Source organism: Sciurus vulgaris (assembly GCF_902686455.1).
Source record: "Sciurus vulgaris genome assembly, chromosome: 3".
In the NCBI taxonomy this organism is placed as follows: Eukaryota; Metazoa; Chordata; class Mammalia; order Rodentia; family Sciuridae; genus Sciurus; species Sciurus vulgaris.
In genome coordinates, this window is record NC_136463.1 from 82,243,946 (window position 1) to 82,256,817 (window position 12,872).

Sequence of the window (12,872 nt, forward strand, 5' to 3'; positions counted from 1 at the left end):
TGTGCAAGATGTTCTAAGGGAAGATACACACAAAGGCCCACTGAACTGGTAGAGAGTCCTAGGCACTGATTTGGTCCCTTAGCTGGAAGAACAATAGATTCTTAGCAACTTCAAGAGCTTCAGGCCCCCACAGCCAATACCCTAGCATAGAGTCAATAAAATAGGTGTGAACCATATTTGGCTGAGCAGTTAGCCTGGGCACCATTATCAGAATTGCTACCAAATCTACTCCAGTCCAGGGAACAAAACCCAAGAAAAGAGTTTTAAAATAGTCTTCTTTTAAAATCAATATCTTAATAACTTGACGAAGCCTGTGTAGCAGGTGGCACTGAGGCAGGCTTGCAGACTTATGGCCTCTGGCTCTCCCAACCAGCTGCTAAGAGGCAGCAACTTCAAGGTCATTGTCCCACCCCATCTCTACCAGAGGCCACATGTCAGAAAAGTTCCACCTTGATCACTTTCATGTAGAACCCAAGGTCCATGGAGGGGTGCTAGAATTTCCTTGGTTGGTTCTTGGTCTGGGTGATGCTATTAATGTGAAGGCCACTGATGGCGTTCAGGAAGAGGAGGAATGAGGCAGTGAATTCACACCAAAACATCAGGGTGAAGCTGGTGAATGTGACCCGATTCCTGAGGAGGATCACAAAACTCAGGAGCCCTCCAGAGGACAGGATGAAAGAGACCAGGAGAAGGAAGGAACCAATGGTCCACTTGCGTCGTGAATGGATGTCCTCACACACCTGGGACACCATGAGGAGCTCCAGGCCAAAGATAGCTGCCACCACAGCCATGGTGCCCGCGCTACGAGCCAGACCCACGCCCACAGCCAGCCCAGGAACGTGGGCCTGACTCAGGTCTCTGAGGCAGTGTGGCCAGCTCTGGTTGGTAATGGTGCAGAACTGCCACAGCCCAAAGAGGTGGTCCTCAGCCAGGAGCCAGTGCCCATCACAGATGGAGACTGAAGAGAGGACCACAGCCAGGGCAGTGCAGGTGATGATGAGGGTCCGGATGAAGGACTCAAAGAAGGATCGGTGGGGCCTCCTTTGGCCCAACAGCCTCTGGGCCTGGAATACAACACAGGAAGCAGTGAGTCAGTGACAGCCCCATGCCACACCCGCTCTAAATTCTCCAGGGAATAACCTGAACCAGGTTTCCAACTTCCTACAGCCCTGTTTTCTGCCCTGGTCTCATGGAAAACCTGGAATTTTTCCCTGACAGCTTCCACAGCATGGACCCACCTTCACCGGGGGGCCCTTCCCCTTTCAGCCTGTCCTCTCTCCTTCCTTCTAGACCTGTAAGCATTGCCCATCCAGGTTCACTGGGCACAAGAGTACCTTACCATTCTTCCTTTCACCATCACTACAATGAATCCAAAATGATTGGTAAACCCTGCTCAGTTCTGAACTCAGGAAACCCGTCTTTCCTGGCTCCTGTGACCTTGAGCATGCAGTCTGCTTCAGTCTTTCTGTACACAAAACAGGAACACTGGTTGTCATGGCTATGGGGTTATACGAAGCTCAGAAGCATTAGCATATGATTCCATAAGATTGTTTCTCTTCCCAGTATCCATCCAGTTTTAGTCCACCTGTACCCACCAGGCTCTGCACTTTCTGTTTGGTTCAGCCTCCATGTTATTATCTTGCTATCCTGAGTACTGCAAGGGATGTTTACTTACACCTTGCCCTTTTAACCTTGCTCAACCTGTACCCTACTCAGAGGGGGCCAATGTCTGTTCTAGCAGCTTCTAGGCATGGGGTGGCCATTGCAGCTCTTGGCCACTGATCTCTGAATTGGAAGAGTATTTGCCCCACCTACTCAGCCTCCTGGCAAGCGAGGTAGGTGTCCAGTGAGGTGCCTCACAGTCCTGAGTTGCTACCTGAGGCACTGCTCCCAACCACTGACCCACAAAGCAAAAGACAGAACTGTTAGAGAGAGAAAAACTCCTTGCCACAGCCCGCAGCCTTCCAATACCTGCCTGCCTCCCTCTCCAACTTCACCTCCCAGTTGGCTCTCCTTCACCGCCTTGCTCAGGCACCATGACAGCCCTATTTCCATGCCTAGAACGTGCTTCCCTGAGAACTTCTTCCCCCTTTGCCCAACAGGCTGTCTCTAGCTCCCCTGCCCCTTCAGGATGACTCCTTTAATCCATTCTTCAGGTCTATTTAAAGTCACCTCCCCAGGGAGGACTTTCACCCCACCCAACCCCAAGCAGGTCCTCTCCTGGCATTCTCTGCCAGGCACCCTGCTTGCTTCCTTCACCATTCCCACTGTGGTTTGTAGTCATACATTATTGTCTGTCTCACTTGGACACTGTGTCCTCCAGTAGGGCAGGGCCCTTACGTCAAGACACTGCTGTGTGCCCAGGACCTGGCACAGTGTTTGACCTCTGCATTTCAGTAGGTACTTCAGGAAGAGCCGTGGGACAGAGAGTCGGGTTTGCAACCACGATCACTTCCATCCAAGGCACCTTTAAAGAGTCTCCTGCCCAGTCATAAATTAAATTACCCCCTTTACAGTGTGTATAGAAGCCGGCTACACCCCAGTTTGGGAGGTAAGCAAAACAGAGAGCTCACACATGACGGTCGCTGTTAGGAAATCAGGAGAATGGAGAAAGGGGACAATGAGGGTGCCCGATGCCACGTGCAAATGAGACTTCAGTGGCAAGTGCCGGCCAACCTTTCTGTGTAGGATATAATGCAAAGCCTTGCTCCTGGGAGACTGGCCAGAGCCCTCCCAAGACTGTCTGCTAACATGATTCAGACACAGGAGACAACTCTCACTTCCACCCCAGTGACACAGGAATAGGGATGCAGTGTGCTCTCGGCACTACTGCCTAAGTGGCATCCTACTTTCTTCTTAAACCTGGGAGGTTGGTACAGTAGAAAGTTTCATGCGGAAGGCAGGTGACTTGCCCAGCATCACTCACTTACATCATAATAATGTGTATTACAGTCGCCCAGGCAATTGCAGAGCAGGAAGGAGGTAGAATGCATTCAGCCAACAGACATTGATTTGGGCCTCCGTGCTGAAGGCTTGATATTACTGATCAGGAAAAGGGTTTGAGTGCAGAGGGGTGCCCAAAGGGCAGCACCAGAACTAGGATCAGCACCTCCACTCAGGTCCCAGGGTGCTGCAGAGAACACTCAGTAGGAGTGTGCACTGTGGTTCTCAATCCATGTCCCTGGGTTTCCAGGCACTAAAGCAGGGTGGTAGGGGAGGCTGAGCAAGCTGAGTCTGGATCCCCTTCCTGACTTGAACTGAAATACATCCACTACCTGATTTTTTTGAGGGCATTGCAACCTGCACTGCATTTTATTAGGGAATAAAAGAGAGGACCTACTTGTACAAAACAAACCAAAGGAAAGTATGTCTACACAACAAACCAGTAGAGGCATTTGTACTTGGCAATTTCTTAACCTCTTTGGTCCTTGTTTTCTCATCTATCAAGTGAAGCTGGTGACACCTGCAGGTCAGCAGTGGCCATGAAGGCATCTGGCAAGCTTACAAAATTCCTAGTGATTAATATGGTCAGAGGATGGGAGAACCCCGGGTGCACAGAACAGGTCACATGACCACGGGACCCAGAAGCCTTTGACCCTAGACATGGGTCTGGAAAACAGGCACGTCCTGTCTCCTCCTCAGCCCCACCTGTCCTGGGCCCAGACTGGACTTTAATCTCCAGGCTCTAAGTCATCACAATGGGATCTGGAGAGAGGACAACTGATCTCATTTCATCTTTCCCTCCTCCTGCCCCAAAGCAGGGCTTCATTTAAACTCTGACCATTAAAAATCCCAAGGACTGGGCTGGGCTGTAGCTCGGTGGTAGAACACTTGCCCAGCATGTGTAAGTTCCTGCATTCCATCCCTTGGGGTGGGGGGTTATGGTGGGGACTTTCAAAGATTAAATGAAATCACATATATAAAGATGCATAGCAAATAGGCAGCTCTCTGTTTTGGGGAGTGATTTATAATATTTCCTACAATAACACATATTGGAGTCTTTGTTCAAAACAGAGCACCTCACCCCAATGTTGCAGTCACCTCTGCCAGTTTTCAAGGATCCAGGGCCTGAAATCCTTTCCTGAAGGGCAATCTGACAGCAGCAGCTCAATGGAGGGTTTGTAAAGTCAGGGAGAAGGCAGTGGAGTCCTACCCACTATCTGCCAGCCTAGCTCCATACCTTACAGCAATCACTTAAAACTCAGGGCCTTTGACTTCTGCTAAAAAAATAAAATAAAATTTAAAAATGTGTGTTGCCTTTTTCATCTGTGACCTTGAATGATTTCTAGTGACCTGTAGAACAGGGTTCCCGTGACATGACTGAGTACAATGCCATGGTTCTGTCCCGCTCCTCTATAACCCTGGGCCTCCCCTGCTCCCCTCAACCAATAGCACCCCTCAAAAGACACCTTAGGCTCCTTCTGCATATTCTCCACACCCCCACAGGACTCCCAGATCTGCTGCCCCTCAGTACCCAGTATGCCCGGGCTTGAGTCAGGCCATCACCACCACCACCACCCATGGCCTGAAATTTCTTGCACACCTGCTAGTGAGTCAGTCTGCTTCTATTCCTTTTAGGCCCAACATGCCACCCGCTCCTTCCCCAGGGCCTATGATCCAGATCTTGCATTTTAGTTAGGTTATTTGTCTCCTCTCTTTTTCTCTCTGCTTCCTCACCTCTGAATAAAGGTAATACTGCCTACCTCATGTGGGCCAAGTGCTCCTAAGTCAGTCAAGTACCAGGTCGGCTTAGCACTCCTTCCCCTCTGGGAGTCTGTGGCCTCCCCCAGCTCAGAGTAGGGCCTCTTGGCTTGACTGCCTGACTGAGTGCCCTGCCTCCCCCACTCCCCACATCCTCCTCCTTCTCCATAATAGCTCTGTTTTTCTCACCTGGCTCAGTCTTTCTTCCCTCCTCAGCCCCACACAAAGTCCTCCTCCTCCTCTGCCAGCTAACCCTGCCCAAGGCTTTTGCACCTCCTAATTTAGCACTCATTTCCCGATATGATTCCTTGTTTACAAGTCTCTCTCCTCAGCTGGATGGTAAACTCCTTGAGGGGAGAGACCACACCTGGTCCCACCCACCTCACCACCTGTCCCCTTCCTCCTAAGGCCTGTCAATGGAGATGATTCAGGGCATTCCCAAACCCAAGAGGAGGAATTCACTGCAGTGGGTTCCCTGCCCTACCTGAGAAGCAGGGTTTTGGCTAGAAGGGGTTATCGGGTGGCCTGTGGGTCACTGTTCTCCTGTTGGGGAAAGACAGAGGGGACCAATAGTATTTGGAGGCAGGAAGCCCTGAGTTTGAATGTTGATTCTGTCAACTGGCTGGCCATTGTGGGCAGTTTACTTCTGAGCCTTGGTTAGCTCATCTACAAGGGGGCAGGGCCAAGGGCCCATGGCACTGCACCTGTAGCACCGGCTGCTGGAGTGGTGGGGAGGCATTACAAGCCTGCAAGTTCCAGATCAGCCTGAGCAACAGAGCGAGACCTCAATCTTTAAATAAATAAAACAGACCGAAGAGTAACACGAACAGTGTTATGAGGATCTGAGCATATTAGTCAATTGGGCTTAATCATCAGGACTGGACCATAAGGAAGTTCGCCCAGCAGAATTCCCTTTGGAGGGGTAGGGATGTGTAGGTTCTCAGTCAACATAAACATCTTGCACCACTCCAAGGAGAAACCAAGTCTTCAGAGAAGCGGGCCATCCCTTAGCTGGAGCCTTTTCTCTGAGGTGTCTGTCCTTCTGCGAGTTCACCTTACGACCAGCACCCACTGAGGGACCGAGACGTCTTTCTAGCTCCAGAAAGTTCTAACTTCCCAGGAAACTTATCCTCCTTTACACAAGGCAAGCTCCACTTTGCAACTCGATTCTGCCCATCCTCCTCGCCTCATTTTTTAAAAGTAGAGAGTCCTCCGATGAACCTAACCGACACGTCGCTGGTGACCCCGAAAAGAAGCGGAAAAATTCTCCCCAGACAAGTTCGGGAGTCTCGGGTGCCCGCAGGGCCGCGAGCAGAGGCTTGGCGAGCCCGCGCCGCGAGAGCACCGTTGCGGGGCGGACGCCCCAGGTAAGCTTCCCGCGGACCCTCCTGGGGACCCGGCAAGTCTGCAACAGAGTGTGCACACGGCGGGCGCTCGCAACCCCGGGCGGGGCTGGAAGTGGATGCAAACTCCCTTCCTTCTCCCCCCGGCGGGCAGCACCCCTGGCTGGCGGTGCTCTGGCTACCTGCACGGCGATGGCAGTCATGCTGCGCCCGGCCCGCCCCACGCCGACACCTCGCTCCTTCCAGCCGCTGAGCTGCTGCTGGTGCTCCGGCTGCTGCTGCGGCTGCAGCAGAGCGGACCGACCTCTCTACCCCAGCGGGCGGGGCGGGGCCTGTCGTAATTAACACGGGCGGGCTCGGCTGGCCCCGCCTCCCTTCGAGGATCAGGTTACGCTGAGTCAGCCGGGGAGGCCAAGAGGAGTTACAGGGCAGCGGAGGGGAGGACCCCGCATGCAGTGGTGGGGATTCCCTGGGTCCCAAGGAGGAAGATCCGGCACCAGGGACAAAGCTGATCCAGCCGTCAGACTTCGGTCCAGAGTCACTCCTCCTTCGACCCCGAACTTCGGAGAATGGGTTCGCCTGGGCGCCGTTTCCTCGACGGCAGGGACGGCCACAGAAAGGTCCAAGGGTTTGGTTCTAGCCCCAGCTGGCCCAGTCGACCGTCTGGGGATTTAGGATTTAGACGGAAGAGACAGGGGACCGCGGCTGCCTTCACCACCCGCTGTGTGACCTTGGGCTATTTGTTTAAAGTCGCTGAGCCTCGGTTAATAAGTGAGATAATATATGATAGGTTGGGCTCTTGCAAGGCCCCTGGTGTGAATGGAGTGGAACCTTTTGGGGTAGTTCTGCTTGTAGATGGGAGTGTGACTCACACACACACACACACACACACACTTTAAAATTTTGTGTGTGGTCGAGTGTGTTTGGCAATAGACTTTTATGCTTTGTTAGTAAGAGTCTTGAATCAGTAGAATGTGGAGCAACATGTCTTGTCAGCAAGATGGTTGGAGAAGCAGAAATGACTTAGGAATCATGAGGAAGTAACTGCTCAGTGCACATCATGTTATGCCCATAAGAAGGCTGGAGACCATGTTCCTGCTGAGATCTGAAGACCCTTGCACTTGGGGCAGAGCTAGGGAAGGCAGCATCAGACTCCCTGCCACTGGTGAGACAGCCAGAGAGGCCAGTAACTCATCACAGGAATGTCCAAGAGGCAGGAGTGTCAGTGTAATGGGGGCTGGGCCATGGCAGGGGCAGAGGTGGGGGCAGGATGACAGGGTGAGCGGCTAGGTGTTAAAGCCAGAAAGAGCCGGGGTGTGAATGGTGGGCTCTGGGACAGTGTGGAGCCTGCCACTTTTTGATTTTTCTCTGCCTTTTCTCCACACAAAGTAACAAATTCAACCAGTCCCTGCCCATCTCCAGCCTGATGAGGGCTGGGGAAGGAGGAATGGCAGAAAGGTAGGAAATGTCCCCACCCAACCTCTCAGACCACATTTGTCTGAGAAGGATCCAGGCAGGTTCCTTAAAGTTCCCAAGATAAGGGCAGGGACATGCTCTGTTCAGTGGATCAAGAAGTGCTAGATCTATTGGTCAAGCCAACAGTCTCTTACCTTTGGGCCTTTGGATGTGCTGCTTCCTCTGCCTGAAAAGTTCTTCCTTAAGATATTTACATCTGGACTGGGGTTGTAGCTTGGTGGCAGAGCACTTGCCTTGCATGCATAAGGCCTTGGGTTCAGTCTCCAACATTATAAGAAAAAGAAAAAAAGATATGCACTCTAAGACTCACCACTCAAGTTCTGGGCTCAGATGTCACCTTCTCAGGGAAGCCTATCTTGACCACCAGTTCTAAAATGACCCCCTTGCCAGGTGTAGTGGCACACCCTTGTAATCCCAGCTAGTCTGGAGTCTGGCAGGAGGATCATAGGTTCAAGGTCAGTCTCCACAACACAGTGATACCTTATCTGTAAAGATTTCCTTGAAAAGAGCTGGGAGTGTAGCCCAGTGGTGAAGCATCCCTAGGTTCAATCCCCAGTACCACAAACAAACAGAAAAACCCCAAAGATCAAAAAACAACTCCCTCCCTTCTCTTCTCCTCCCCCTTATCACCACTATACCCCTATCCCTCCATAGTACAAGCTCTATCAAAGAACAAAAGTACAACAGTTTATTTTAATGATCTTATTTTCCATTCCAGAATTGGGCAACACTTCATTCCACAAAATGGAACATGCATTCCAATGAACTGGGCAGAGAAGTTTGGTTTTATAGACAGAAGAGGGCTTGAAGAAAGCAAAAACAAACCAAAAAACAGATGGTCATTTCAATTTCTTTCCATGAAAAGTGGGGATGGAGACAGGGAACAGAAGAAAAATAAGTGATTGGTTAACATCGGATTACCTTTCATCATCATAACAACCGAATTTGGCCTGCTTGGGAAATTTAAATGTAATTTCTCTTAATCCTTTTTTCTGGGAAAGTCAGATAAACAGCTCAGTTTTGGCTGGGTGGTATACAACTTTAGCATAAGTGACTCCATTTTGATTTTTAGTCTGGTCTGTTGGATCCCAGTGTAGGAACTTAGTTTAGAACACCGTCTTCTGTAATTTTTAATTAATTAATTAAAAAAAAATTTTTAGTTGTAGATGAACACAATACCTTTATTTTATTTATTTTTTATGTGGTACTGAGGATCAAACCCAGTGCTTCACATATGCTAGGCAAGCACTCTACGAACTGAGCTATATCCCTATATCCCCAGCCCCTAATTTATTTTTGAGATGGAATCTCGCTATATTCTTGGACTGGTATCCAACTCATGGCCATAAACTATCCTCTCCCTATAGCCTCCAAATAGCTGGGCCTACAGGCATATGCCACTATGCCTAGCTCTAATTTTTATTTAACAGCTCCAAGAGGCTAAAGACTTTGTCATGTTCCCTGATATATCTATGGTGCTTACAACAGAGCCACACATACAGCAGGTGCTTAATAAATATTCACTGAATAAATAGATGCACTGATTAATCAGTTTCACTGTACTCACCACCATCCTGGCCAATGAGGGACAAAAAAGGAAAAGGCCAAAGTCCCTGTCAATGATAGAGGGCTTGGGTTTGAGCATAAAATTCTGCCTCCCCTTCATTTCTGCTCCCTTCCTCCAGTTCAGGCCCCACATCTTCTGACTCCCCCTTCCTCACTGTCCTCTTTGACTCCATCCTCCTCTGTGTCCCTCCAACTGTTCAGCTGCAGCCCACTGCAGACCTCATTGTCTCCCACCCGGGTGCCTGTGTGACAGTCTCTACTCTCACCAATACTGTCCCTTCGTGTCTTCTCTTTCCCAAGACCTAAGAGGCGGGAGGGACCTGGCCTCTGCCCAGACCTCCTCCCCATCTCTGTCCATAGCTCCCCACCACTGGTCTCCAGCTGTACTTGCGGGCACAGGCCCTGGGTAGCCATTCTGCCCAGTCTCAGGCTTCTGTGTAGCAGTCTTTCCCTGGGTGTCTGTAGAGTCCCTTTAGGGTGCACCTTGACTTCTCCAGCCAGAGTGGCACCCCACCACTCACATACACACAGATACAGTCATCACTCTCTCTTACCTTTGTATATCTTTTTATTTTCTTTGTGGAGCTAGGGATTGAAACCAGTGTTTTGCACATGCGGGGCAAGCTATCTATCACAGAGCTATACTCCCAGCCTACCTGTTGTCAAAAGTTCGGTCCTTGTCCCCAATGCCAATCCAATAACAAGGACATGGTTTTGAGAAAAAGGAAAAACAAGTTTTATTGCTTTACTAGCAAAGGAGAAACACAGGAGACTCCTATCCCAGAGACTGTGATTCTGCCCATCAGCAGGAACAGGGGGCTTTTAAAGAGGTGATTCAAGGGCTACATTCTGCATGTTGGAGTTGTAATTCACTTGTAAATTTGGGAGGTAGTCATTTCTGAAATCTGCTCATGCCATCCCCAAAGTCTGGATTACTTGTTCCTGTGGTGGCTGTGTACTCAGGGACAGATAAATCTGCCTAGGATGGGGAAGAAAGGTAATCTTGTTTCCTCTGAGATTAGGGAAGGGGAGAGATTGGGTAGGAGCAGGGAGAGAGGAAGAGAAAGAAACATGTTCATTTTAAAAATAAGTGACAGCAGCAAGGGCTATAGTCAAAGCATGAAGGACCACTGTTACATTTTCCCACTGTCAATTTTTTTTTTTTTTTTTTTTTTTTTGGTACCAGGGATTGAACTCAGGGGCCCTGCATTGAATTCATCCCTGGGCCCATTTTGTATTTTATTTAGAAACAGGGTCTCACTGAGTTGCTTAGCACCTCACCATTGCTGAGGCTGGCTTTGAACTCATGATCCTCTTGTCTCAGCCTCCCAAGCTGCTGGGATTACAGGCATGTGACACTGAATCTAGCTCCCACTGTCAATTTTTACATTCCATTTCTGTGGAAAAATGGGTGATGATATCTCCAATCCGCTTCCTGCTGAGACAGGGCGAAGATGGGGGAAGTAACCCAAAGTCCTTGTTCTCTTATCAGGTAGTTTGTGGATCATAAAGGGTATTCAGCATCATAGCAGTCCAGAGGTCCATAGTGGCAGATGGCAGGTGACTGGACAAAGCATACATAGGGCAGGGATCATGATAAGACAACAATAAACAAGACAGCAAAGCATGTAAATAATTAGCACAAAAGCAATTAGTATTTCATCCAGTCTCAAAAAACCATGAAGATAGTAACTCATATCAGTGGAAAGCAGATCAAGTTCATCAATGTAGGAGGTTAGGAAGATTAGTAGGTCTATGAAATCAGGCTCAAATTAGCTTAGGACAAACTTGTGGCTCTAGAGTCCTTTGTGATCGTTATTATTAGGCACTCATACACAATAACCCTTCCTTTATAGCCTCCAGTTTTACTTACTTTTTGTAGGGCTGACACAAGTGTACATCTTGTTACATTAAAAAAAAAAACAACACTTTGTTTTTCCTTTTAAAAGTCCAAGTAAGACTGTGCTTAAGGTTACACTCTCCTGTCAGGTGTTTAAGACCAAGTTGGTCAAACTGACCTTGTTCCTGTCTAAAGAGTCACCTGTTGTTCTCTGGGTGCTGGCTGACTTTAGAGGGTAAGGGCCAAAATATTGGCTGCTTTTTCCTTGACACTTTTTACTTCCTTGACTTTGGTCTCCAAGGTTTTCGTTTTACACGTATGGCAGGTCAGTGTACCAGTCTTAAAGTGGGAATAACAGATAAATAAATATCTATAATTTTACAGTTACCCCTTTCATTTATTGGGGTTAGTATTGCTACTGTAAGTCAGCATTATATCCTGTCTGTCCTACAGATGATGGCTTATTATCTCAAATTAACTGAGGTTGTTTTATTAGAATCAGTACTTCTGCAAAACACTAAAGGGCAACAGTTACAAAGTTTACAAGGAAAACATGAAATGAAATGAACACAGCAAAAACATATTTAGTTTGTGTAATAGCTATGAACAAAGAAAATGATTTTTATAATCTTAAACCTTAGTTATGTATTATATCCCCTATTTATTTTGAGGACACAGTAATCTTTACAACAAAAGTCCATCTTTTGAACACAACTTGAAGTGAGCTCAAGTCTAGCCTATTTCGGACCCATTCTAATATGGAGTTAGATAGAGGCAGAGGTTTATCTCAGGTGAGGTGTGGCTCTTGACCAATAACACAACATTACATCTGAAACACACATCAAAGGCTGAGAGAGCCTTTAACTTTCTTTTTATGGGAAAAAGTGGCAAAATGCTTCCGTGTTTTGAAATGTTACCTTTAAACAGTTAAGACTCTCCTTATTACCTTCCAAAACATATTTAAATTCCTGTTCCGGTGTGAAGAGTAACACAAAATTGTATATAACTTATTAACAACAGGTTACTTTATCCAGCTATAAAACATCAAATGACATGAATAAATACCAACCAAATTTGTTATTTCTATGCAAATCCAAGATTACTACTACAGATAATTTTAGTTTGGAAAACATCAACTCGGTAAAGTGCCCTCCCCTAATCTTTATACTTAACTAAATTTAACTTTTAAAGTACAATTTAGAGCCTATAGTATATGGTAACAATAATCACAGGTCTGCATGTGTTAATTATAGCCAACATAATCTCAAACAAACTTTTTGAGATTTACCTTCTGCAAACCTTCTGTGACTTACTTAGACATTCATAACATATTTACAACCTTAGTTTTGTCCTCTCATTTGGACTTTAGCACAAGAATATTACTTTACCAGACAAAATACTTTATCATCCAGAAACGTTTCTTTTACCTTCTAATTTTTGTTACTAAATTATGCTTCCATATCTATATATTTATTTTATCTTTCTAGTTTTGAACCCTTTCTTAAATTCATATTCTGAAACAATCATTAGGAATGTTATCTGTGCATTTAATTTACACAATAAATTTCATCCCAGGAGAGGGTTGAACAATTCAACATCTACAAAACTGTGCCTTAATCTTTTTTTCTCCCAGGTTGCATTCACGGGGTTGGAGCACAGGATACTTTTGAGCCTGACCTGTCTCCATTATCATTATCACAATGCCACCAGCTTCAAGTGAGTTCCCCACAGTCAATTGTACCCAGAGGCTCCTTTTGGACCTTTTTCTTGTACTAGGCATATTGATATGCAATGGAGGAGGCCCTTTCAGTTCTTTTCTTTAGGCCTCCTTGAAGATTCCTTTGCAGAGGCTGCCTACAAAACACGGGTTAGCCTTAGTTTGTCTTTTTCTTTTCTGGGTGCATTGTTTATTCTGTCAGTCTCCCCAGGCATTTAGTTTGATGGGA

At 47.5% G+C, this 12,872-nt stretch overlaps 1 protein-coding gene across 1 annotated transcript; it reads right to left on the bottom strand.

Annotated features, from left to right (window-relative positions):
• Nucleotides 1-46: 46 nt before the first annotated feature.
• TMEM37 (transmembrane protein 37) lies at nucleotides 47-6,382 on the bottom strand. The gene is made up of 2 exons (XM_079133843.1): nucleotides 6,227-6,382; nucleotides 47-1,064 (listed from the first exon to the last, which is right to left on the bottom strand). The coding sequence occupies exons 1-2, from the start codon at nucleotides 6,245-6,247 to the stop codon at nucleotides 492-494; spliced, it is 594 nt and encodes a 197-aa protein (XP_078989969.1). The 5' UTR covers nucleotides 6,248-6,382; the 3' UTR covers nucleotides 47-491.
• Between the last annotated feature and the right edge of the window lie 6,490 nt (nucleotides 6,383-12,872).

Coding starts and splice junctions, on each gene's coding strand:
- TMEM37 (XM_079133843.1), bottom strand. CDS start 6,247: ATGACTGCCATCGCCGTGCAG. Junction 1,065..6,226: donor TGACTGCCATCGCCGTGCAG/GTAGCCAGAGCA, acceptor GTTGTATTCCAG/GCCCAGAGGCTGTTGGGCCA.